This window comes from Mauremys reevesii, linkage group 1 (genome assembly GCF_016161935.1).
Source record: "Mauremys reevesii isolate NIE-2019 linkage group 1, ASM1616193v1, whole genome shotgun sequence".
In the NCBI taxonomy this organism is placed as follows: Eukaryota; Metazoa; Chordata; order Testudines; family Geoemydidae; genus Mauremys; species Mauremys reevesii.
Window position 1 is genome coordinate 240,726,196 of NC_052623.1, and position 27,793 is coordinate 240,753,988.

The window sequence follows — 27,793 nt, forward strand, 5'->3', positions numbered from 1 at the left end:
GTATCCAAGGGCTGTTACCAGTCTCATAAGACATCTGATCTTTCCTTATACTCACCAGTTCTAAGCAGCCCACAAAATGAGAAACAAAAATGACTGAGAACAACATAAATGAAAGCAAAGCTAGGAAGGTATTGTGCAGAATTAGCTAGTAAAAGTTGCTCAGAAGAAAATTGCTAATGCATGTCTTCTGCAAACAATAACAGATAGCTAATGCAATTTTACAACCCACCTGGTGACAGCTGTTTATTATTTTTTTAAGGAGAAGGCAGAAGACAAAGAGAAAAACATCCCAAGTTGTGATGAAAGAAACTCCACAGAGTACTCATTATTTGACATCACATAAAAGATAAATTCTTCTGTCTAAATTGACTGTGGAGTAGGGGGCTGACAGAATGAGACAATGGGAGGCAAATTTAATTTATGAAGGTGCGTGAAATCCTCCATTTACCTCTCTTATTGTGTTTTATGAAAGGGGCCTCTACCATTCTTTTCTTTTTGCTTTTTTCTTCTTCTTCACATTTGTAAATGAAGCTGGCTTTTATCTAAGTGATGAGACTTTGAAGTTAAAAAAAAATAGCAGTTCTAAATAGATGCAAATTTGTGCTGGGGGAAGCATCTTTCTCAAAAAAGCCACCAGCATCCAAAAATCCAAAGCTTTCAAAATGGCCCAAGCCAAAACCCTGGCTTCAACACTCTGAACTGTATTTAAAATCCCATTTGAGATCTGAATTGTGTATACTATTTTTCCCCCCATACTCACTCCCTAAAACTGACAGCCTGACATGGACACAGAACCATAGAAATATAGTGCTGAAGGGAACCTTGAGAGGATAATTTGACCAGCTCCCAGTGCTGAGACAGGACCTAGATCAGTGGTTCCCAAACTGGGTTCATGAACCCCTGGGGGTTCGCAAAATATTACAGAGGGTTCTCTGGAAAAGAATTCCCTAATGGCAGACAGAGCTATCCCTAGGGACTCCAGCCAGCACGGGGCAGGGCAAGCATGGAGCCCCTGGACTTCCAAGAGCTAAGCAGATCAAAGCAAGCATGTCCATCACATTAACGAGATTTAAACTTTATAAGAAAATGGAGAGGGAGGTGGATATTTTTTACTGTTTTTAAAATTAAATAGGCAGCTAGTATTGTTTAAAAATTAAGAAGAACAAGTTTAAGCTTTGTTGTAACATGCGTTGTTTGCCTGGACTGCTCAAGGCCTGAATGCTCATGTAGGAGGAACTCTGAGTTGGCTTCTTAAATACCTTCATGCTGTTTCACATCTGATACTCCTTGATGAAACATAGGAGCCTTGTCTTATAACAGGCTTATTCAAAGTGATACAAGCTATGAAAGTGAGATCTTGGAAGAGTGTTGCCATTTTCATAATGTAATAAAAATACTGTAATGATCATTAATAATAGTGTGTAATAAGCATGTCATAAAAACAAATTTTATATTTCCAAGATCACTGCTTTTATAATTTATACTCAGGTAAAGGAGAAAATCCCTGGAAATATTCATTTTTAGGAGGGGATTAATGATACTTGACATTTTAGTGAAAGGGGTTCACAGGTTGTTAAAGTTTTGGAACCAGTGACCTAGACCATCCCTGACCAATGTTTGTCTAACCTGTTCTTAAAAACCTCCAAAGAGAGAAGACTAGACAAAGGCAAAATGAATATTCTGCCAGAGGTATCTTTCTGGTTTCAAAATTTGTCTGTGATCATCCCAGATAAAACCCTAGCAGGAATACAGAGGATGTTGTTAGAATTTATATGGGGAGGGTGGGAATGAGAAAGACCAAGAATGAGAGCAGAGTTGAAGAGATGGTGTATGCACCATCCCCCCCCCACCCTCAGACACACAGGTGGATAAGTTGCACTGTGGGGGCGGTGCATACACCATCTCTTCAGTTCTGCATAGGCAGCCACCCTCCCACACAAACACCTTACTCCACCTACCCCTCCTCTCCGTGCTCCCCCTCCCCCGCAGACTTGTCCTCTCTCCAGCACATACCATGAGTACACCCTGGGGTGAACGAATTAGGCACAGGGCCAAATGTTGGCCTCAGATGCAAAATATGGCTTCTACTGAAGTCAATAGGAGCAGTGTGCATGCCCTGAAGGGCAGAAAATAGCTCCTACATTTATAAAGTATTTAAATGGGAGAAGTTTGAGATGATTGTTTGCTTTTAACAGGCAAAATTTAGAGAGGACGTTCTTTTTGAATGCTGAGTCCTGCAGAAAGGAGACTAGGATTAAGGAACAAAGGAAAGGGAGTTAAAAGTTCTGGCTACAAAAAAAAAGCAGGGGGAGGGAGGGCGGGAAGGGGTTGAATCACAATCTCTCTCACACACACAGTTTGAAGTGATTACGCAAAAGGAAAACTGCCACCTCAGGGTTTGGCTACACTTGCAGTTGTACAGCGCTGGGAGTTAAAGCTGTCTTCGTACAGCTGTGTAGGGAAAGCGCTGCAGTGTGGCCACATTTGCGGCATTTGCAGTGGTGCATTATGGGCAGCTATCCCACAGAGCACCTCTTCCCATTCTGGCGCCGTGGGTTGTGGGAAGGGGGCAGGTCATTCTGGTTCCTGTCCCAACGCCCCGTGACGCATCGCTTCACATCCCAGCAATCCCTGTGTTTCCGTCCACATTTGGTGCCATCTTTCCACGGTTTCTGTGCAGCGCGATTCTGTGTTCCGTTTCGGTCTGTGGGAAATGGAGCCCGAACTGCTGAGGAGTATGCTGACGAGTCTCGCCAGCACATCACGTTTGGCAGTTGAGCTATCCCTTAAGATCCAAAGTGACAGTGAGGAGTCCGATGATGATAGCGAGTCGTGTAATGCGTACAACATGAAATTGCTTGTGGCATTCATGGACATGCTCAGCACCGTGGAACGCTGCTTTTAGGCTCGGGAAACAAGCACTGAGTGGTGGGATCACATCGTCATAGAAGTCTGGGATGACGAGCAGTGGCTGCAGAACTTTCTGATGAGAAAAGCCACTTTCATGGGACTGTGTGAGGAGCTCACCCCCACCCTGTGGCACAAGGACACGAGATTGAGAGCTGCCCTGCCGGTGGAGAAGCAGGTGGCTATTGCAATCTGGAAGCTGGCAACTCCAGACAGCTACCGATCGGTCGTGAACCAGTTTGGAGTGGGAAAGTCAACCGTTGGAATCGTGTTGATGCAAGTTTGCAGGGCCATTAATTGCATCCTGCTAAGAAGAACTGTGACTCTGGGAACATGCAGGACATTGTGGATGGCTTTGCACAAATGGGTTTCCCTAACTGTGGAGGGGCAATAGATGGGACGCATATTCCTATTCTGGCACCACCCCACCTAGCATCCGAGTATGTTAATTGGAAGGGGTATTTCTCTATGGTTCTCCAGGCACTTGTGGATCACTGTGGGCATTTCATTGATATTAACGCAGGCTGGCCTGGAAAGGTGCATGACGCACGCATCTTTCGGAACACTGGCCTCTTCAGGAAGCTGCATGCCGGGACTTTTTTCCCAGACCGGAAGATCACATTAGGGGACATCAAAATGCCCATTGTGATCCTTGGAGACCTCGCTTACCCGTTAATGCCGTGGCTCATGAAACCCTACACAGGGAGCCTTGACAGCAGCAAGGAACAGTTCAACTACAGGCTGAGCCGGTGCCGAATGACTGTGGCATGTGCTTTTGGCCGTTTAAAGGGGCGCTGGCGATCTCTGTATGGGAAGCTGGACTTGGGGGAAAGCAGCATCCCTGCGGTTATATCCACATGCTGTACCCTCCATAATATTTGTGAAGGAAAGGGTGAAAGATTCAGTCAGGCATGGACCTCCGAGGTTCAACTCCTGGAGGCTGAATTTGCACAGCCAGAGAGCAGGGCTATTAGAGGGGCCCAGCACAGTGCTGCAAGGATTAGGGATGCCTTGAGGGAGGAATTTGAGCTGAAAACCAACAGTAATGTTTGGTGCCTTGCATAGGAGTGAAGTGCAGTGGTTACACTGTTAGTAGGAATCTATGTTTCCTAAGCTGACTGGCAGTGCCTGTTTCTTTCCTGGGCTAAGGTATCTTTAACTTTCTGCAATAACAGACTGTTTTCAAAGCCAAGAATTCATTTATTGAAAAGAAAATTACTGTATTGACAGACACACAACTTTTTGGGAATCTAAAAGGGCAAGGGGGTGGGGTGGGGAACTGTACAGTCACAGGCTTGAATATGTCCTGTCTGGAGTGCTGTGCAATGAGTGCTGCACTTCAGGATGTCTATACTGCATGGTGATGGGGGTTGAGTGCAGAGGGTAAGGGTCATAGTTCTCAGGGCTGGTTGGTGAATGTACAGGTGTTGGTGGCAGCTGGTTGTGATAAGAACCCGGATGCTGGGGAAGGAGGGGTGGAGCTAACATGGGGGCACAAGGGAAAGAGCTTTGGGACAAGGGCTGCAGGGGGGGCAGGGGCGGTAGTGCTCCGCCTGCATGGCTACGAGCACCTGGAAAGAGTCCGCTTGGCGCTCCAGGATGCTTATCAGCCGCTCCGTGCATTGCTTCCTTTGCTCTGCATTTTCCTTGCGGATCCTGCTTTCCCTCTCCCTCCACTCCTGCGCTTTTTGATTCTCTGTGAGAGATTGGTGCATCACTTCGTGCAGCATGTCGTCTTTGCTTTTTTGTGGCCTCTTCCGGAGGTTTTGTAGTCTCTCAGACGGTGATAACACAGACAGCTGAGATCTCAAGGTTGCATCTGTAAAGGCAAAATGCAACACTTAACAGGGGCAGCATTGTTTATACCAGACAGAGTAAATCCCCCGCAGTTAAGGAGGGCACATTAACAGTCTTCACAATAGCATAATTTTCCCATCCCAAAGAGAGCACACACAACCCATGGGAGCCCTGAAATGGTGAGTAAGGGGGACTGATTGTTTCAGGGCTGTACTGGGGTTTCTGTGCATTGGGGAAAGCAAACAGCTGCAGGGGACACCTACACTGAACACTATCCCAACATTTTCCACAGGAGTTGATCCTGGAAGATATCTCACTGCTGTGGGTCACCTGGGAAGCACGGGAGCGTCTTCTACTGCAATGTGGATTCCATCCTGGCCCCTATGCAGCTTGCCTGTGTGCAGCAATGGTCCGCCCACCCCTCACGGCACAACGGTGCAGACATGTTAGCCTCACTAGGACAAGGACCACAGTGGCTCTCCCAATAAACCTGCGCAAGCACATTGCCTATGCTCTGGCTGAGACTTTTGAAGAGATTACCGAGGCTGATTACCACGACGTGATAGACCACATCAATGTGCTATTCTGCATCTAGGCATGCATGCATGAAGCCCTAACCCTCCCTCCTCTCCTGAAAAATTTCAATCCTGAAAATAAAAGCCGCTTACCAGGAACCCGCTCCTCTGTTTGTCCTCCACCAAGTACCGGCTGCTGCAACTGGCTACCTTCCTCCTGGCTTGAGAAAAGCTCCTGGTTGCATGCCTCCAGGGACTCCGGGGTGTCTCCCCCTACCCCAGTACCCTCACTCTCGCTTTCCTCCTCCTCCTTTTCCCCCCGTTCTGAAGTGTCCATCGTGGTCCTCAGAGTGGAGGTGGGGAACCCCCAAGTATCACGTTCAGCTCTTTGTAGAAACGGCAGGTTGTGGAGGCAGCGCCGGAGCGGCGGTTTCCCTCACGGCTTTGCAGTAGGCACTCCGCAGCTCCTTCACTTTAACCCTGCACTGCAGTGCGTCCCGGTCATGGCCCCTTTCCATCATGGCCCTTGATACCTGCTCAAAATGTATCGTAATTCCTATGGCTGGAGCACAGCTGGGACTGCACAGCTTCCTCCCCCCAAACACTGATGAGGTCCAGCAACTCACCATTACTCCATGCTGGGGCTCGTTTGCCGCATGGAGGCCTGGTCACCTGGAAAGATTCACTGATTGATTACACTCCACACCTGGCTGAGCAAACAGGAAGAGGATTTTTAAAATTCCCGGAGCATTTAAAGGGTGGGTCTGACGGTTGGTCACCTGAGGCTAGGGCAGTAGAGTTTGAACTTATGAGCAGAGTGGCTACAACAGGCATTCTGGGATACCTCCGAATACTTCTGGAGGCCAACAACAGCGCTTTTGGTGGCCACACTGGCGGAGCAAAGCTGCATCAGCAGCGCTATAGTCTTTATTCCCCTTGTCGAGGTGGAGTACAACCAGCGCTATAGCCAGGGAGATACAGCGCTGTATATGCCTTGCAAGTGTGGACGGTGATTCAGTTGCAGCGCTGTAAAGTCACCACCAGCACTGCAACTCTTCAGTGTAGCTCTTGGACAGAGCTCAGACCTGTCCAAGACCCATAGAATGGTCTTTCAGCTTTATCTATACTCCCCCTACACCCCCAACATTGCTGCCATCAGTTCACGTCCATAGTAGCAGCAACAGTTGGGATACTAATGCAGGCAAGGCTCTTACCACTTGCTGATGTTTTTAGACACACTGTTACCTAGCCTTGCTCGGAGAAGGTGAGCATGAGATGGCTAAAACAGCATCATCTGCCAGCACATTGTTTACACTAGCACTACCACTATTTCACAAAACTGCTAGAGCCCTACACAGATTCTCTACTTTGTGCCAGGCAGACTAGAAGGCCCCAGGATTGGGGAGTGAATAGGATCCACAAAGGTGGTTTTAAGATACTTTTGCCTCCACCAACTCTTGAGTTGAACATCTCTGGCCAAGCTATTCTGGTCCAGACACTATGTAAATCAATTTTTAACAATGCATCAGCTCCTGGTTATTTTACTGTTAATAACCAACCAAAAAAGTGCAAGAGATGGTCAGAAACTAAAAATTCCCCTTAGTTTTCATAGTGCATGGCAACTGCACCTGTATTCCCACTCTGTGGTCCCTCAAGGGCACCCACCTCCCAGCTCCTCAGTGGTCTTCTCTCTTGGGTGGAGACTTGCATCTCTCCCCGTCCTGACCAGGGTTATTCCAGACTGCAGTTTCCTGCCTACACTGTGATATCTCCAGCAAGCCAGACTGCCTAAACAGGCCTGCATCTTCACTTTTCTTTCCCTCCAGAGATCACCCCCTCACACCCCTAACTCCAGCAGAGCTCTCCTAGGAGTCTTTCCTTTATCCAGGTTTGGCCTTTGATCTTGAGACTCTGGGAAATACATAATCAGCAGACAATGGCTCATTCCTCAGGGCATAGTTTAAAAAGGCTGGGTTTTTGCATAACCAGGAGGGGAATTTGGATCCACCTCCCATTAGATGGCCCCAGGAAACCCACTTAACACAGTTTGTCCCAAAAGTCCATTCTTGTCTGGCACATTGCTCAGTATAGTTCTCCGAAGTTCAAAACACTTCCCAGGCTTCACATTACATCACCTCCCCTAGAGAGGTAACACATAATACTGTCACACAATAATACCTAACCTTTGCATTAATATAAGACTCTGGAGATACTTAAACTTAATTCAACAGTGTCTCAAGGATATTGCAGGAAACTGTCTGATCTGTCACAGTAATCACTTCTACTTTCTAAATGTTCACACTGCTTTGCCTAATACGGCACATCTGAAACAGTCTTGTCCACATGATTTTAGCATCCAAAATCTAATTAGAGGTTAAGTGCCTAACTCTGCCTGTTTTATATGTTAAGAGAGAATTTGGTTCACATCCTTTATACTTATACTCTATGAAGGCTGGAATTCTGGTTTTCAAAACACTGATATTTAATTTTAGTAATTCTTCAAGACAGAGATGACTAAAAAGCACACAAGAATTAAAGTAGGGATAAAAAGCAAATCAACAGTATCAGAACGTGATTGTTAAGGTTCAACATTTCACAACCAAGAATGAGCAACAGTCTGAATATATAAAGCACCTGTTTCCAGCCTGATGGTTTGTGTAATATCAGACCAAAAATTATGTCAGAAGTACTTCGGGGTCATAGACTAGTAATGTTTTCAGTTAAATGAATCTTGAATTGAACACAGACAAATCCAGATCTCATTTTTATGGTTCATATTTTGGGGAGGGATAGAGAAGGTGCCCTAATGAAAAGAAAATCTGGGAATAAATGTCCTTTATTCAGTATTTGGATTTAGGAGAATGGATAATACCAAACGTTAACTCCTCCTCCTGTGTGAATTGAGTATCTTAGTAGGGATTGCCTCCTTGACATATATTTACACACACACACACACACACACACACACACACACACACACACACACGAAAAGAAACACTGGAGAAAGTTTCCATGCATAGCTGGAAAATCATAACCACTGGAAATGAGGACTCCTTAGGAGAACGAAGCATGTTCGAAAGTTAATTTTATTTGTTCATAAAGTCTGCACATTACAACAAGCATATGTTTAGTTGCTGTGGAGAAAAGCTCATTTCACTTTTGGAAGATCAACGAAATGTTAGCTCCAGAGATGTACAGTAACTAGAAAGCCCACATATGCACACACTATGCAGTTTTTACACTGCTGGAAGTTAACATTAATAGATTACAGATCCTTGAGATCTTTCTGGATGCTCCACAATGTATCTGCACTCTTCTTGAGTTGAGCCACCTCCTCATCCTTCAGCTTTTGGTTGATTACGCTTGTCAATCCAGAGGCACTTAACACACAAGGAAGGCTCAAGAAAACTTCATTCTCTATGCCATACATGCCCTGCCACAAACAAACAGAAAGTAGATCAAACAGGACACTAAAACCCAAAATCTGCTTTCAGTTACATTGGCATAAACCCAGAGTAAACCCATTGACCTCAGCGTTATTTTAGAGTTGCACCAACATGACTGAACATAGCATTTGCCCATAGGCTGCAAATATAGATAGTTAGAAACCCATACAATGAAATCATTGGCATTCCTAAGATTGGCTTTGAGATGAAAGGAACAACAGTTCAAAGTGCCCACAACCTCTGCTTTGTCAGGGGACCTAGAGCTGGCTGGTGCAGTCCCCCAACATGTGCAGGGCTGTCCTGGGAGATGTTGATTCAGTTCCTCTCCCAGAGGACCTCTGCCATGAAGATCCTATGGAGTCCCAGCTGGAATTTTAGGGTTATTATCCCTTTGGGGCAAATCCTCCCTCAGATTCAGCTGCAGTCCACCACAGACAAATTTGGCCCACAAATTAAAATTTTGCATGGGGTAAAGGCAATACATTCTCTTTACAATTCCCCGGAGGAGTGGGGGGAGGGAGGAGGGAAGGAGAGAAGAGGAAGAAAGGTCAGCTCAGCTAGTGGACTTTAAACCTACAATAATAATTTCCATTATAATACTACAGGGGAGTCGCACCTTAGGTTAGGTTCTGAAGTCAGCGCGTAAGGCTAAAATCGCGTATAGGCAAACGTTCATTGAGTGGAATGGCGGGTGGAATCGCCTGCACTACAGGATAGTATTTAAATTGTTATTTTTCTCTTTTTTGTTTTGTTTTGCCGAGCGTGTATAGTTAAAATTGCGTAAGTTAAATGCGTCTATGATGCGACTCCACTGTATCTCTAGTTCTTTTCAAGTTCATAGAGTAGTATCATTTTACAAGGATTTCTTCACCAAGAATTTAGCAAATTCAGTAGAGGCCATGCATATATAACACGGTCATCATACCAGATGAAACTACAGCAGCTGATTTAACAGTCTCTCTTACCTTTACCATGGTTGACACTGGGTGAACCCGGCACAGATTTTTCAGCATAGACTCAATTAGATCAGCAACACTAAAGCCAATGGCCCAGTTAGTGTATCCTTTAAGTTTTATCACTTCATAGGCACTAAGAGAAAAGTGCAGAAGACACAATTATATATATATATATATATATATATATATATATATATATATTTATTTTTTTTAAGGGACTTTCAAGACATTTTCTGGATACTACATCAGTCTTGAGGTAACATTTTAAAATGGCTGAAGTACTCCAATACCTTTAGTTATAGAACGTAATATCCTTACTCAATAATATTTTAGCACTGAGAGATAAGAGTGGAGTTTGCATAATTCATATTTTCAATATATAAATCCAATTATACTATTGCTAGGTATTACACAGTACGTATTCTAATAATGGTAAGGACAGGATACTGCTTTGTGATGGTAAGCAGAGAATATAAAACACATGTGACTAGCCAGATTCTTTACTTTAGTTAATGGAATTATTGCAGCAAAAAATTGGACTGACATTGGCTAGCTAACAAATTTAATACATTTTATATATACATACACCCAAAAAAGCCTAAAAAGTCAACATCACACACTGACTATGCACATATCAAACATACCAATATTTAAATACTTTTAACCTTGCCATTTCTGGATACTTTACAAAAGCACTGTCCTCATTTTACAAATGGGGCAAGTGAAGCAGAGAAGGGGTAAGTGACTTGCCCAACTTTATACAGGAAGTCAAGGAGAGAACCAGACACAGAATCCAAATTTTCTGGATAGCTCAGTGGTTTGAGCATTGGCCTAATAAACCCAGGGTTGTGAGTTCAATCCTTGAGGGGGCCACTTAGCAATCTGGGGCAAAATCAGTACTTGGTTCTGCTAGTGAAGGCAGGGGGCTTGACTAGATGACCTTTTGGGGTCCCTTCCAGTTGTATGAGATAGGTATATTTCCTTATAGATTTTTTTTTACTCTTCCCACACGACCATCCTGTCTCCTGATAAACAGGCACACTGATCCTATAAATCCTGCATTAGTCCTTACTCATAGGGTTTGCTGTCCCATTTACGTCAATGGGGCTAATCCAGTGAGTAAGGACTATTCGTATGAGAAAGCACATGCTGGATGTGGTCCTGTAAGAGTTGGGGATCATCTACATATAGATGTTGCCCTGGTTTAACTGAAGGTGTGATGTTAAACCAATCTACTTAAACCAGTGTATGTTTGCATTTAGATCCGGTCTTACATTTGCAAATGCAAACACCCAAACAAATGTGCACTCAAGAGCTATTGAAAGTGATTAAGGTGGAAAAAAGTGCTTTAGCCACTTGTAACATCACGCTCCACTTTATCCCCCATTCACTGTACCTGTCAACCACCAGTTTGTGGACTTCCTTCCAATTCTCACTGTCTCTGTCAGTACCCATGGCCGGGTTAAGCTCCTGGAGGGAAACGCCTGCCACATTCACTCCACTCCAAACAGCCACTGTAATACATGTCAGAGAGAGTATGCAAGTTTCAGTTCGATTACAATTCCTCCACACTCCACTTTGTTCATGTTTTGGCCTTTTATTTGATAGGCAAAGTAGCAGCTAAGATGGTATTGTAGCTGTTATCATTTCACTGTCCTGGCTTCCAAGAGCTCTGGTAGGTGAGAGGGGAGAATGCTATAAAATGATTAGCATCATATTGGTCAATATTTTAATTACAAAGCTCTCTGCCCTTTGAAGGGTTAACAACTTGCTCTTAATATTTATTTTGGGTTGAAATCTGGAAGACAGTTTCTGACCCTAGGAAATGGATATTTGCCCCAACTCAACTGCCTAACCTCTAAAAATGTATTTATTTTAGATATTGCTTTGGGAGGCAGTGGCAAGGTGACAATAGAGAGAAATTAGTGCTTGTTGATCCACACAGAGGCACTGGGGTCTGCCTTCATGAAAGCTGCTCATTCATCCTCTTGTCCCGAACATAGAGAGTGCAACACATCTATCTACAAAGGAAGAAGGTTCCTGTGATCTCCAGAATGGCAATTTCCTCATATAGCACAAACTTCAGTGGTGAGGGAGAAGTCATCCTCTGATCCGTTAAGGTCCAGGGAACACTGATAAATAGGGAGGGGAAGCAGCCATATGCAGAAGCAGTAAATATGATCACAAAGTGTTTGCATACAATCAACCAAATTCTGCTCTCGGTTATGGAACTGCACATTGGTGTCTGTAAAACCCAGATGTGGGTCTTCTGTTTATTATTATCTTTTATTATTACTCTCTTTAAATAGTATTGCAAAATATACACCAAAATACTGTTTGTATTTGACTTAAATCAGAACTTCTTAGCATTTTTGGTTATTTACAGTAACAGAAATTCTGCTGTTAACCTGCCAAGAATAAATATTGCAGTTTCAAAAGAGTGTTATTCAAATCACATGCTGTAATACACAGGCAACTACTGAGTGACCAAAGGCAAACTGAAAAATAACTCTTAAGGTTCAGCTAAAACAGAAGAAAAAAAGTTTGTATTTTCAAAACAAGATTTAACTACATATCTTCCATTATTTTTAATGGCAGATACGTAGCTAAATCCCATACACTCCTTTGAAAATCTCAACCACAATCACTGTTGTGGGACACAGTTTTTTTTTATTTATATATTTATAAAGGCCAGAATTAGCTGTTAGTGATCCATAATTTTACACAGACCACCATAAAAGAATATGAGAAGGGGAGGAGTATGATTTTAAAAAGATAAAACAACTGCTCAACCATTTGAGACATTGGATCTGGTACTCCCACATACCCAGAAAACAGCTGACCAAATATCAGCATGTACCAGCTCTTTCAGGATTTTCCCCCACTTTCAAGGAATTAGCTATTTATCGGTCTCTCTCATTCCAAAAGACAGCAGACGTGTTCCTTACCGCTAGAATCACCATGTTCTCCTAAGATCCAGCCATGGCAGCTGGTGGGGTGGATACCAAGTTTTTCAGCCATCAGATGGCGAAATCTAGCTGAATCTAGATTGCAACCACTTCCAATCACACGATGTTTGGGCAGCCCACTTAGCTTCCATGTGACATAAGTCAATATATCCACTGGAAAGGAGAATAAAGACAGTGAGTTGGTTAATTTAGCCATATACAGATTTACTTAAATTACTGCCTTAGTGTGTATGACAGGGTAGCCTCTTATGAGTCAGAGAAGCAGAGCGTGCAGCTGGATTCACTTGTATAAAACATCTCATGCCTAACTGGAGTAGAGGATATGACAGTATTTCACTTGTGGAATCTTGAGGCTCTGTCTGCAATTATAAAAGCCATTTTTTAGGAGTTCACTGGAGGGTATGTCCTAGAGGCTAAATCCAGGGGAGGTTTCTCCTTGGTATGGCTGGAAAGAGACTGGGCCCCATGGACACAGGAACTGAGTTAGGCTAGTTAAATATTCCTGGGAGTTTGTTGTGTTTGGAGATCTTGCCTTCCACTTGAGAATCTAACTTAAATGTGCCTCAGGTAAATGCATTTATAGTAAAACATATCTGAATTTTCAAAGGCATATTTCTTGTTTCGTATAATTTGCAATATATTTGGTACATGAAAAACAAGATACTTCTGCACAGAACTGTCTTTGGATGAGGACTGCCTAATTTACGTCATGGTGTGAAGTGACTTCTATGCACTAGACTGTATAGTGCTACTATATTTTCAGGCAGCTCAAATTAATAAGCTATTTGGGAATGGTCTAAACTCTCCCCCCCACCCCTCCCAAATACATAAAACTAAAGGGGTGCAAAGAAAGGTACAGAAACTAGAACAGTATCTGAGAAAGGCAATAGTAATGACAAGTCCTGCCTTAGAACCAAATGACTGGACTTCAAAGGCCAATAATTTATTTTGGGAGTTATATAACTTGCAAAACTCAGGTCCCAAATGCCCATAGTGCAGACATGGTGCAAGTTATTGCTGCACAAATGACGGCCCATCTCCTGATCAGCCATGGCTGCACAAACAGCCACCATGCAGATTACTCCTGATCCTGTCAGGAATTATCTACGCAGAACAGGGGGCAGAATGTCAGAGATATACTCCCTAATCCATGTGGATCAGGCACCCATATCCACTGTAATATACCATCCATAGTTCCAACCACAGAAGACAGGGAAAGTAGGAGCTCTACAAGTTTGGAGAAAGCATAGGGCAGTTTTTTTTTTGTTTTGTTTTTTTAAAAAGGGCAACACACAGTTGTCCTCTCCCAGCACTTTTTGTCCTGAGCGACAGCCAATTTAATCTTTGAATAAATTTTATAAATAGGAATGTGAAACTCATCTATATTGAGCTGTTATAGTTGCGTTTCACCTACTGAAGCAGCAGCTTAAAAAACTCAGTGCTTATGAAATGGTGCACCTCTGGCTCTAGAGAATATCTAACCCAGGGGTAGGCAACCTATGGCATACGTGCCAAAGGCGGCACGCGAGCTGATTTTCAGTGGCACTCACACTGCCTGGGTCCTGGCCACTGGTCTGGGGAGCTCTGCATTTTAATTTAATTTTAAATGAATCTTCTTAAACATTTTTAAAACCTTATTTACTTTACATACAACAATAGTTTAGTTATATATTATAGACTTATAGAAAGAGACCTTCTAAAAACGTTAAAACGTATTACTGGCATGCCAAACCTTAAATTAGAGTGACTAAATGAAGACTCGGCACACCACTTCTGAAAGGTTGCCAACCCCTGATCTAACCTAATCTAAGAATGCTATTATGACACCCTAACTACTATGCTTCCTAACTGATGGCACATTCTTTTGTGATATATTGCTCATCTTGGGTCTAAAGGAACCTGAGCAGAATAGCAGGCATAGCTTGCCACTTCTCTCTCTCTCAGGTATTTCTGGTGTCTATTGTGGTATTAATGGCCAGGCTGGATCCTCCAGTGCAAAAGCTATATTGTTCACACTATTTGTTTAAATAAATCTTTTGTATCCTAATACACTCTCTAGTATATATTTACTCAAATGTTTCTATTCTAACTCTTCTTCCCCAGTTGATCTCAATTAAAGCTAAGTTGAGGAGTGTGCGGAACCGAAATCCAGGATGTCTAAAGTTTATCCTCAATGTACAAACTTTTCCTGAAACTATATTCACGGAAATTTTTAATTTTACATTTCAGTATTGTTTTTTTGATCAATCAATGATGTTAATACATTCTCAAGCTGGATTTGTCATTCAGACAGATAGCCATATCTTTGCATCTGGATGCTTAGGTGCTCATAAAAGCTATAAATAAACAAGTTCTCTAAAATGAATTATTGAAATTGCACCTTCTTTCACACTCATGGGGTTCTGAGCCAGGCTGCTTAAACTACCAGCAGATTAAGTCAATATACTTAGAACTTTGAAACATAAATAATAATAATAATAATATATGGCAATATAGAACTGAAAGGTCATCGAGTCCAGCCCCCTGCCTTCACTAGCAAGACCAACTACTGATTTTCGCCCCAGCTCCCTAAGTGGCCCCCTCAAGGACTGAACTCACAACCCTGGGTTTAGCAGGCCAATGCTCAAACCACTGAGCTATGTCAAGCCGGGTTTTCAAACAATGTTCAAAGTCCTGTGTACACAGGTCGACCACAGTAAATGTAAATCATGTTTGCATTTCACCACTAGTAGCGGACACCACAGAACTCTATACAGAAGACACACATTTCTACATACTTCCTACTGTAACTAGGCAGAACTTCAAATTAAAGGCCAGTTCTACAAAACTCATGAATTCTACTTTGTAAATTAAAAAATTGTTTTACCTGGGTTGGAAACCACAAGGATGGTGCAATTGGGACTATACTTCATAATCTGAGGAATAATAAATTTGAAGACATTTACATTCCTCTGGACCAGGTTCAGGCGACTCTCCCCTTCTTGCTGACGAACTCCTGCAGTTACTACCACAATCTTAGAATTAGCTGTGACAGCGTAATCTATAGAGAAGAGGAAGAAAAATACAGAACACAGTTGAATAAAGTCAATGTCAAGAGCAATGTGCAACTACAGACCACTCTAAATAGCTCCACATGTGTGTAAAATACTCTGGTTAGAAATGAAAAAAAGTTCAACCTCAATAGGTCCACACAATTTCTTAAGAGATGGTGTTGTTATCTACTGATCAAATCAGGACATAGAAATTTAGGGTTCTGTTCTCAACTTTGCAGTTCTGTAGCTTTGGATAAGTCATTTAGAGCCTCTGGGACTCAGCTTTCTCACCTATAAAGTAAGGTTAGTATTTTCTCCACCTCCCAGGAATTCTGAAGTTTCTTTAATATCTGTTTTATGATTCTTGGTTGAAATCCACTACAGATGGACAGTTCAGTGTTAATTAGGGATGGGAAAAGGAGAAGCGATTTAGATTTTGAAAAATAGAAGAAGTGGTTCCAGTGTTAGCAGAATGCCCCTCATTTGTTTAAATATGTTATCTGCTCTTCTCCCTTAAGTCTTACCTGTGAAAGTTGAGGCTTAGGTTAACATCAAGCCCTGAGTTTGTTGCCAGAATGCAAGACCCTGAGTGCGTTCCCATTACTGTGTAGATTTACAGTATATTGGTATTTTAAAAGCAAGATCCCAAGTTTACCTTTGTCTGCCACAATCTTATGAGTTTGGAGGAACAAGCTCCCATGTTGCAGATCCATCATTTCTCCTTTTAGTTTGTCTTCCAAAACATCAACCAGAGCAAGCTCATCACAAAGACCCTGTGTGGGGAGTGGAGGGAATACAATATGGACATCACACAAAGGGCTCACTGTGTATTATTATTTTACTATTTTTCAAAGCTTCCTTTGTTGAGTTAAGCTGCATCATTACTTGTTATATGGAGCTCTTTACAGAGTATATTAATGTCACACTCTGGTAAAGCATCTCTTCTGAATCACTAGACCAAAAATGGGAGCATGGGACAGTTCAGATGGTGACATATAAAAACACACTCCAGTAGCAAAAAGTATTATAAACCCTTATTAAAGCACAATAAAAGTTTATGATTCAGGTTACATTTCCTACTTCCCTGTTCAAAGGGAAAAGCCACAAATCCTTACTCTGGAGCTTCTCCTTTGTCATTAAGATACTACAAGATTTTAGGCTACGTCTACACTAGAGTCCTTATAGTGGCACAGCTGTACTGATGCAGCTGCGCCACTGTAAGCTTTCTCATGTGGCTGCTCTATGCCAACAGGAGAGAGTTCTCCCATCGACATAATTAAACCACCCCCGATGAGGAGCAGTAGCTATATCAGTGGGAGAAGCTCTCCTGCTGACATAGCACCATGCACACTCCCACTTATGTCAGCAAAACTTTTGTTCAAGGGTGTGTTTTTTCACACCCCTGAGTGACATAAGTTTTGCCGACATAAGTGGGAGTGTAGACATGGCCTTATTTACTTAGAAAAATATACTGAACTCTCTGTCCTAGTTGTAAGAATTACATTCTGCTCTATATTCAAGCAAGACAGTATTTCAAGTATTTGCCCCAGACTTTTGATGGAAAACTCACATTGCTATCAGTTACCTCAAATTAACATTCAGTGACACAATACTGCTTCAACCAGCATAATCAAAGTTTTAATTAAAACTGGACCTGGTCAAAGTTTTCACAAAAAATATTCACCATATTTTGACCAGCTCTAAATCAGAACTGTTCCTAATTCTCCCCACCTGGACTGCTAAAACAGTGTCAATTTGTTAAACTTAAGTTCAGCCACATTTGGTTGTTGTCCAGCAGGGGGAGACTGGGAGATAGTCTCAAAGTTCTCTGACTCCTCAAACTTTCAGAGATTTTGCAGGGATGATAGACACTTTCTACTTCAATGACTAAAATATGAGATGCTTTTAGGATTTAATCTTCCTCTGGCAGATACACTTGGTTGTGGCAGTGGTGGTTTGGGTTTTCTGTTGCTGTTTTGTTGTTGTTGAAACTTTGGCATCACTTGTAGTTTTTCATGCCAATAAAATACACTGAAACTCTGTTCAGGACTTCTCTCTACTACAGTCCTATGTGCCTAAGTCCATTTGAAAATGGGCATCTAAGTCACTTAAGTGCTTCTGAAAACTTTACCCTCAAGCAAGCATCTCTGTCTTGTCTGCTCCTCTGTAAAATTGACAATAGGTTCCTCTATCATTATGAGGCTTGACTGGTCAGTGTTTGCAAAGTGCTTTGAAAATAGAAAGACTTGAAACAAACATAACGTGACGCGATCTATATTTCTAAAAGGCATCTCAAATCAGTAACACAAAATGTGTATTTAAATTTAAAAGTAGGTATTTTAAAACCATGTTAGTCACAAATCAATTTATTTTATTACACTCAGAGCAACTTCTTTCCACAACCAATACCACCAACCATTGCAGGAAAATTCCAAGAGCTTGTACTCGAGTCTTGCTTTATTTTAAAAATCATTTGCAGGGCCAAACGCTGATCTCAGTTATATGAATGTAAATCAAGAATAACTCCAGGAAAGTGAGTTGATTAAACAGGTGTAAAACTGATCAAAGTGAGTGAAATCAGAATTAGGCCTATAAAATCTACATCTATGTTCTTTTAAAGATCTAGGACATTTAAGGTATGTCTATACTACCCACTGGATCGGCAGGTAGTGATTGATTGACCTTCGAGCACTCTCCCGTTGACTCCTGTACTCCACCAGGCTAAGAGGTGCAGGCAGAGTCAACGGGGGAGCGTCAGCAGTTGACTCACTGCTGTGAGTAGATCTAAGTATGTCGACTTCAGCTACGTTATTCACGTAGCTAAAGTTCCATAACTTAAATCAATCCCTCCCCCGCCCCCCTCCCCCTACAGTGTAGACCAGGGCTCAGATACCTGATCTTGTGACCCTTATTTATCTACGTAGACCCAATGAAGTTAGGAACCGAATTCTGCTCTCATGAAACCGGAGTATATCTGGAATAGCTCCAACTGCTTTGCTGAATTGATACTGGTGTATTCTAGAGAGGAATTTGGCTCAATAGTAGCACTCACATGAATAAAGCATACAAGATAAGACACAGATACAGCTTAAATGCTTTTACAAAAAAGATATAGTTCACCTCTAAAGCTGTGGCAAAAGTATTTCAAGTTCTTCTGAAAGAGCACACCGGTCTCAATGACTTCTTATTACTAACTAGAAGCAGACGTGAAAAACACAACCCCCTTCAAGAATACAATTAACACCATTCACGTGTATATTAAATGAGAAGCTATACCAGAAAAAATTAACTCTGAACTATAACTTTAATAATGTCACATGGACAGTGGTGAATTTGATGTGCTAAAAAAAACAAACACCCCACATACACCTATTTTACGATACTGGAAATATTGGTAAGTGCAAAATTTAGGCTACGGCTTAATTAAAGGCATTTTATGGAGTCCAACAGTCTGAGAGTTCATAAAGCAAGGCACAATTATCAAGATGGCTCAACACCCACGAACAGTTTGTTACAAACATGTTTTTTAAATCCCAACTGGAATTCGTAAGGAAGAGATGCCAATTCTGAGCCGAAATGCTGGAGGTGGCCATCTTGATGAAAAGTGATGCTATTTGTGCCCTTGACAGAGTAGAAGCCCAGTGAAAGGGGCTAAATCCATCCAGCTATAAACTGGCTTAAAATTTGTAAGGGCCAATTTCTACCACTAGTTATGCACATGCAACTCACATTGGGAGGTGCATGCCTGTGATTCCCCAGGTCAGAATTTGACACTGTAAAGAGCTCTTCTTAGGACTATAAACCAGTATGCATCCTTCTTTAATAAAGAGGTTAACCGTCACTTCCACTGGGTTCCCACTCTGCCAGTTTTACAGATACCATTGCTTTTCCAGCAAGAATGATGCTGAGTTCAGATGGAGAAAACAAACACATTGTGCTTCCTTTAAAAAAAAAAAAAAAAACATCCTGAGGATATTTCATGATGAATTAATGATTTGGCATGACATTTCATACTTCCACATGATGTAACTGATTTTCTACAGCTAGTTGTCATAAATAAAATGTTATAGTTATTTTTCATGGTACATCTGTACATGGTTAATATCACTGTTTTCCTTGCATGGTACATCAGTTTCTCCCTTGCTGAGCAATATCTTCTAAACATCTAAAGGGGAGGAGAAAAACTTTTGAATGGTTTTAAAATAATTCTTTAAAAATACCCGGATGACATATTATTTTAAAAGCACAGTACCAGAAACAGTGAATTTTCTTAAGATTTTTTTTTTAAGTCAAGTTAATAGAACAGGGCCGCCCAGAGGATTCAGGGGGCCTGGGGCAAAGCAATTTCGGGGGCCCCTTCCATAAAAAATAGTTCAAAAAAAGTTGCAATACTATAGAATACTATATTCTCATGGGGGCCCCTGGGCAAATTGTCCCACTTACCCTCCCCCGGGCGGCCCTGCCCCTAAAATCATGGATTACCCAGTGTTCGTCTTATTATATGCAGATGATATGGGCCCATTATCACAAACATCAGTGGGACTAAAAAGTGTATATTAAATGCATTTGGCTTACACTGTCAGCAAAGGGCCTTTTTATAAATTACTCCAAAACTAAAGTAAAATATTTTAATTGAAGGTGGAGGTTGCATAGATGGAAGATTGATGGGCAATATATTCAACAAATTAGTTCTTTTGCCTACCTGGTTCTCAGAAAATGGATTGTGGGATAAACATATTCAGGTAACAAAAGAGAAGGCTCAAATTCAATGCAAGTTGTGTTACATTACACCGGGACTCATGGGGGCAACTTAACTTAACCAGCCTTTAGATTGTTTCAGGCCAGTTGTGCGCTGAAATTTTGTATGGCGCAGAAATATGGGGATGGAATGATCCCATGGGACTAGAAGTGATCCAAAACAAATTTCTTATGAAGCTTCTTCATCTCCCAAATAACCTCCTAGCTGCTCTCCTTAGAGCTAAAACAGGCACAATTTCTATTCTGTCCAAAGTACAATGCCGTAATATTAATTTTTGGCTTTGCTCTCATAGTATGCACCCACAACAGTGGCCACAGCTATACTTAGAGGAACAGATCAGTAGGGTCTGTTCATGTAAATTTCCTTGGTTAAAGTCCTCTCAGAATTGGAAATGATTAGATTTAAATTTTAAAAAATGTGAAATCCCTAATCAAGTTGAGATTAGAGGATATTAATAAGCATGGGAATTTCCATTACAAAGATGTCACCTTGGTTTCCCCTTGTTAAAAGGATTCATGGGTATTCCAGATATTTAGACAATTTGTCCAATAATAAATTAAGGAGGGCTTTTAGAGCTCTCCACTTCCAATTTATGCAGACAGCTTGCTTAGAAGGCAGATATACTGGCACAGAGAAACGTACCCACCTTTGTCCATGCCGCTCTGTACGGAAGACTTACCCCATTATTTATTATATTGTAATTTGTATTGCCCTTGGGTCAAAATGTCTTTCCAGGTTTTTGTTCCAGATGCCTTTTTCTACAACCTCTCAGACAACAAAATATTTATTAGGAACTGCCAATGTATCTGTGATCCAAGTGATTACCCTATTTGAGTGTTCAGCCGCTAAAATAAGGAAAAGGAAATTGACATGGTGATATATGCTTTAATTGGCTTATGTTCTTTTTAATTTGTATTTATGGTTATTTCTGATATTTAAAATTCTGGATTTTGTTTTAAGTTTTACGGTAGTATATTGTATTTTTGGTGCATTGGCCTATGGCTAAGTCACTGTTAATTATTAACTTCTCAAGCTAACTTTGTGTCCCTTAAATACATTCTAAAGGATTAGTGGTATGTGCACAGCTTTGGGCCCTGATCCTGTAAGCTATTCCATGTAGAAACTACCTAGAGAGAGCAATTTGCAGGATCAGGTTCTTAGGGCCAGATATGTAACGGGATTTAGAGGGATTTTCAAAAGTGCCTAAGCACCTGTCTTCATCTTTAAGCACCTCTGTACTTTTCAAAATCTGGCCCTCAATAAGTAAGACCCCAATTCAGAAAATGACTTCAGCATATGCTTAAATCTGTCCCTACTGACTTCCAATGGGACTTAAGCACATTTAAATTCTTTCTTACAAGGGACAAATTAATCTAAAGATCTAGGTGCTTTAAGTTGCCAATAGGCATCTAGTGAGATTTTCAAAGTAATGTAGGTACCCAACTTGCATTGAAATCAATATTTTGGAAAATCCCACCAAGTGTCTACCTTCACCTTTAGGTGCCTAAATATCTTTAAAAATCTGGCCCTTAGTTCCCAATTTATTTTTCAAATATAAACAAAGTAAGAAAAAAGGAAACAACTACTTGCAAAATTTGCCCTCCAAAAACAAATGGTCAAATTCTGAGGTCCTTACTGAGGTTTTAGTCAGTCCTTAAACAGACAATGGGAGATCTGCCTGAATACGGGCAACATGAAACCAGAATCATGATCTGAGAATTTGGCACTCAGTTTTAGCTACAGTGAAAGCTAGACAACTAGGCAATAAGGGCTTAATCCAAAGCCTACTGAAGTCAATGGGAATCTTTTCATTTGGGCCTTGAATCAGGCCCTGAATGAATGAAGAAGGTAGTAAATTGAGTGTGTATAGTTTTGGTGTCCACCGCACATTTCACATCGATCTCTGGTCTGTCTCTATTTACGTTCTTTCCCTCCTCTGACGGCCCTGCTATCAAGCAGCGGACTCTGGACTCATTTCCCAAAGGCCTGGAAAGTTGGAAGAATCAACAGCGAAAAAAGTTTGGCAAGACGTTGCAGACCCATTGTACACAAAGCCAACCTGGCGGTCTGCAATGTAGGCAGCTTTGGAAAAGGACAATCAGACTTTTTCCTGTACACGAGACAACTATAAGAGACAGAGAAACTGGGAACAAACACAATGAGATGATGAGCCTCACGTGGAGCAGAGGGGTTCATTTAGGACAGGGGTAGGCAACCTATGGCACGTGTGCCGAAGACGGCCCACAAGCTGATTTTCAGTGGCATTCACACTGCTTGGGTCTGGTCACTGGTCCGGGGGGCTCTGCATTTTAATTTAATTTTAAATGAAGCTTCTTAAACATTTTTAAAACCTTATTTACTTTACATACAACAATAGTTTAGTTATATATTATAGACTTAGAGAAAGAGACCTTCTAAAAAAGTTAAAATGTACTACCGGCACACGAAACCTTAAATTAGAGTGAATAAATGAAGACTCGGCACACCACTTCTGAAAGGTTGCCGACCCCTGATTTAGGAGAAATGTACAGAATTAATCAGACTATTCTCACATTAGTCTGTCATATTTATCTCCATTTTCACACAAAGAAGTCAATCAGATTTTGTAGCACAATAACATTCCGATTACTTTAGCTCCATATTGTTCTTGAACTATACCTTTCCAAGAATGCTGATGGCACAGGCCATTCCAACTTGGCCAACCCCCACTACGGTGATCTTATTGTTAGGGGTGGTGGATTCTGCTGCAATTGGTGTAATCAGTTTCTCTTGTAAAGTAGCCATTGTATTCTGCAAGAAAAGAGAGACACATACAAAACTCCATAGATTAAACCCAATCACATTTCCCACGTTCTTCATATTAAAAAAAGAAAGATAACTACTTTAGCCTCAACACTGAAATTTTCAAATAAAAGTGCCATTTATAGATATACATTTCCAAGTTACTGAAAACAGTTTTTTATATAACCCACTAGGCAGACACATGAGCACTGTTGGCATTGTCCAATTCCATTTCAATAATTACAGTCTACCCACCTAAAACTGTCACTTCAATTTCATTTGGATACAATGTACTTTCTCCTCTCTATATGCACTGTTGCTCTGAGGTGTTAAGATAGCTTCTTTGTGATAGTTGCATTTCAGTGGAGGGTTAAGAAATACTTATAAGTTCGTAAATCCTTTGAAACCTTCTGGATGGAAAGCACTGAATAAATACAGTGTTCACTTACTTAAATGGCTCCCCCACTGCTCCCTCCATTCCAAATACATAATGAGTCTTTTTTGCCTTTGTGGCTTTATGTAGAAATGTTAATATTCCAATCCATTTGCGTATAATAAACTGTGCTAGAACAGAGCTAACCTGGCATTCATTTTTATTTAGCATCAGAGGCCCCCTTTGATCAACCTGTACGTTACCACCGCTGCAGGAAGGGCAGCCAGCACATCCCTCGGCCCACGCTGCTTCCCACAGCCCCCACTGGCCTGTGACAGCAAACCGTGGCCAGTGAGAGTGGCAATTGGCCAAACCTGCGGACGCGGCAGGTAAACAAACCAGCCTGGACCGCCAGAGGCTTTCCCTGAACAAGTGGTGGCCCAACTTTGAGAAGCACCGCACTAGAGGCAAGAACTCCTGCATCATTTCTCCATCTGTAGAATTCTCAACATACAATGTTTAAGGGTGTATTTTCTAAGGCATACTGGGAATCAGAGAGGGGAAATAAAACCGGACAAAAATATTCATTCTGCAGAAATAGTGTTTCATTCTCCTTCGTATGAAAGGCGTGTACTGAATGAATCAGAGGTTTACTGGAAGAGAAAGGATGGTTTCCTGGTTAAGGCATCTGAAGGCTGCCCTGGAGAACTAAATTCTATCCCTGCCTGTGTGATGCTGGACACGTTGCTTAAACTAACATTCTCACAGGTGGTCACTATATGCGTGTCCCTCATTTTCTGCATCCCCAACATAAGACATTTTGCAGAAAGTGCTGAACACTCACAACTGCAAGTAAACTTGACTGGAGCTTTTTTGAACTTATCAATTGCAATAAAAATGCCAAATATTCTGGAAGAAAAAAAATCAAGCCCTATCTATCTCAAAATGGATACCCAAAATTAGTGAGCATTTTTAACAATGTTGGACTTAACCTGTCTGTGCCTCCATTCCCCAGCTGTAAAATGGGGAGAACACCACCAGCAACTCTCACAAGGCTGTTGTGAAGATAAAGTCATGAGTGTTTGTAAAGCACTCTGATTCTAAGGTCAGAGCACCACAGAAACACCCGGCAGGAAATTAATAATGTTGTGTTCAGTGCAGGATTTGGATGGAAGGCAGTAAACAAGGCCTGAAGGCCAGCTACCCAGTCCCTGAATGAGGCAGGAGTCCTGGGGAAAACAGTGTGATCATGTCATTAAAGGCTGTCTCACAAGGCATAGGGAAGGGGGCTGGATTGAAGTTGCACAGACAATCTTAATTTTGCTCTTTTCTAACTTTACCAAAAGGGTGTCGTGTTGTGGTTTTGTTCGTTTTTTTCTTTCCTAACAGCAGAAAACCTGCAAGCTCTTCGGCGCAGAAAGGACCTAACTGCCCCAAATGTGCCATCTAACTAATACTGAATCAGACACTGGCGGGGGAGGCGAGGTGGCGGTAGCAGGCAGGGTGGAAGCGGGGGGGCACAGGCGTTTCAGCGGCTGGGACAGTCAGGCCAGGAAGGGTGGAGACGGCTGCTCCTCTCCTGAGTCAGGCGTGAGTCAGGGGAGGATGCAGTTTGCTCCATCCCCAGGGCCCCTGGAGCTGGCGTCCTCAGCCAAAGCTTCGGCTACGGGATCACGTCTTAGGGCTCCTCTTTGGTCTGGCGGGCCCGGGCTGCTGCTGCTGCCGCCTCCCCCCGCCCCAGGGCAGCGAGAACTCGCCCGGCCACGTCTCAGCCCTGCCCGCCTGCAGCGCCGCGCGCCCCGCCACGCACCAGGGGGAGGCAGCGCGCGCAAACGCCTGCCCGTCTCTCGTTCCTCCTCCCCCCCACCCCCACCCCCACCCCGCCGTGCGCGTGCACAGGGCCCTGCCTCCCCGGAGCGCGCGCGCGCCAGGGGGGGGGGGTGTGAGAGCAGCGGCTCGCGCGGCTCCAGGGCACGCGGCTGGTCCCCCAGTCAGCCCGGCCGCTGCACGTGCCACAGCCATCCTTCCCCGCCCGCAGGTGGGGGCGAGCCCGCCTGTTAGCCGGGTGCGTGGGGGCTAAAGGAGACACACCCCGCTCGCAGCCAGGGGAGATTAAGGCGGTGGGGGGCGCTATACCCTGGGCTCCCTTCTCCGGCATCTAGGCCGGAAGAAAGGGGCGCCGGGGGGTATTTTCTCTTCCATGCCTTCCCCCCACCCCCAATCCCTGGCACGGAGACACTGCAATGGGATGAGAAAAGCGACCCGTCACTTCCCTGATCCATCCTCGCAACGGGGGGAGGAGGGGGTTGACGACGAAGCTGCGCCCTTCCCGAAGGGCTCAATGTTAACCGGGCCTTGTGCAATGCGGGGGGGGGCTGTTTCCTGCCCCCCAACTGCTCTTTAAATAGCAGCAGCGCTGCACTGCAAAGGACAGGCGATCCCCCCTCCTCAAAGTGGGATCCCATCGTGCCACCATCCTATCAAGCGGGCCCTGCGGCTACAACGGGGCAGGGGAGGGACAGTGCAGTAATGCACAAGGCAGAGGAGAGCCTGAGTCTCAAAAGCGCGGGGGGGGGTCTGTATCCCGCCTAGAGGCCCACATACCAAGCAGGCCCCATGAAAGCGAAAGGGGGGGTTCGTCCCTTCCATTAAAGTCCCTCCCCCACCCCCATGAGCAGGGGCCAGCGCAACCGTACAGCGCGATACCCACCTGTGTGGGGATGGCTCAGCCAGGCTGGGACGGATGGCGCAGGAGGAAGGAAGGAGCCGGGTGCAGCAGCAGCAGCAGCCTGTGTCGTGCGGAGCTAAGACAATGTCAGCCCGGGCCGCAAGGGAAGAAAGAGGCGGATCCTACCCAGCTGCTCGGCGTCGTCTCCTCCGGTTACGCTATTGTGATTGGAAACCCGAGCGCTCCCCGCCCCCAGCCTCACTCAATCCCCTTCAAGGACACAGGCGCACGGCTGCAGCCTCCCCTACGTCCCGGCCCCAAATGGGCCGGCCCCTCCTTGAGTCACTTTCGGGAAGGGGTTTGGTCGCTGCCCGCGGGGCTGCACAAGTGCGGCTCTCTCAAGCCAAAAGTTTTCAGCTGCAAAGCGGATCTCGAATCGTACCCCACAGCTGCATGAACGAGTCTTTATAAACCCAGCCCCTACCTCACACATCTTAGAGGGCATCCACGAAACCGGTTTGTATGACCCCCAACGCCAAACCCGCCCTTCCTTCCCCCTCCCCCTGCACGTCTCTCCTTCATTCTGACTTAACCTTCAACTGGCTTTTTTAAAAGCCTCTTTCACTTGTGACAAGTAACTTCATAAGTAGCAAGGAATTGTTACAGCAACAGGGCTTGCCTGCAAAATCCAGCTACTACCAGGGGCCCCATCCCTGCAGGTATCAGTGCCTCAAGCACTAATGAGTTGATCCTCAGGAAAACACCTGCGTGAGAGGGAAGTATTACCATCCCCATTTTACTGATGGCAAAGGGAGGCACAGATTGATTAAGCAGTTTACTCAAGGTCACCCAGAATGGCTGTGGCAGAGGAAGAAACTAGATCTCATAAGTCCCGGGCCAATGCCTCAATCCATATCTATTACTTTCTGTATTCCAGTAGTGCCTAGCCCCAGAGGATCCCAGCTGAGATGTGGGCCCTGTTGTACTAGGCACTGTACAACCATTAAGAGATGGTGCCTGTTCTATCCACATAGGTCTGATCACCCCCATCACATAGATTCTGATTGTCTCAATAGTATTATTGAATTTCTCCTCACAGCATGCTGGTGAAGTGAAGTATTATCCCTATTTTCAGAGGGAATCTTAGGTTAAAGGACTTGCCTAAATTCACAGAGGATGGCTCTGGCAGAGCAAGGAATTTAACTACTGCAGTGCCTAAACTCTTAAGACCATCCATAGGCGCTGACTCCGTGGGAGCTCCGGGGCTGGAGCACCCATGGGGAAAAATTAGTGGGTGCTTAGCACACACTAGCAGGCTGGCAGCTCCCGGCTCTGCCCCACAACCCCAGCTCACCTCCGCTCCGCCTTCTCCCCTGAGAGCGCCGCCACGTCCTGCTTTCCCTCCCTCCCAGCCACGAAACAGCTGTTTTATGCTGCAAGCCTAGGAGGGCAGGGGGAGGAAGGGAATTGTGGCCTGCTTAGGGGAAGAGGCGGGGCTGGGGATTTGGGGAGGGGTCTAATAGGGTCAGGGAGGGGCAGAGTTAGGATGGGGACTTTGGGGCAGGGGTGAAGTTGGGGCAGGGCCAGGGT

The 27,793-nt window shown here is 43.6% G+C and overlaps 1 protein-coding gene and 1 long non-coding RNA gene across 3 annotated transcripts; one reads left to right on the top strand and one right to left on the bottom strand.

The window, feature by feature from the left end:
• Window positions 1–24,070, top strand: LOC120368536. The gene is made up of 4 exons (XR_005582630.1): window positions 1–128; window positions 260–426; window positions 11,501–11,792; window positions 23,764–24,070. It is a non-coding gene; the product is annotated as an uncharacterized LOC120368536 (long non-coding RNA).
• Window positions 8,288–27,577, bottom strand: LDHB (lactate dehydrogenase B). Of its 2 annotated transcripts, none has more exons than XM_039548135.1 (8): window positions 27,558–27,577; window positions 23,040–23,171; window positions 16,278–16,395; window positions 15,457–15,630; window positions 12,570–12,743; window positions 11,018–11,135; window positions 9,631–9,754; window positions 8,288–8,652 (listed from the first exon to the last, which is right to left on the bottom strand). In XM_039548135.1, exons 2-8 carry the CDS (start codon window positions 23,163–23,165, stop codon window positions 8,485–8,487), a joined length of 1,002 nt encoding a protein of 333 aa, XP_039404069.1. In that variant the 5' UTR covers window positions 23,166–23,171; window positions 27,558–27,577; the 3' UTR covers window positions 8,288–8,484. The 2 variants fall into 2 exon arrangements, with proteins under 2 accessions (XP_039404069.1, XP_039404059.1); XM_039548125.1 differs by lacking the exon at window positions 27,558–27,577 and adding an exon at window positions 26,246–26,619.
• Window positions 27,578–27,793: the final 216 nt, after the last annotated feature.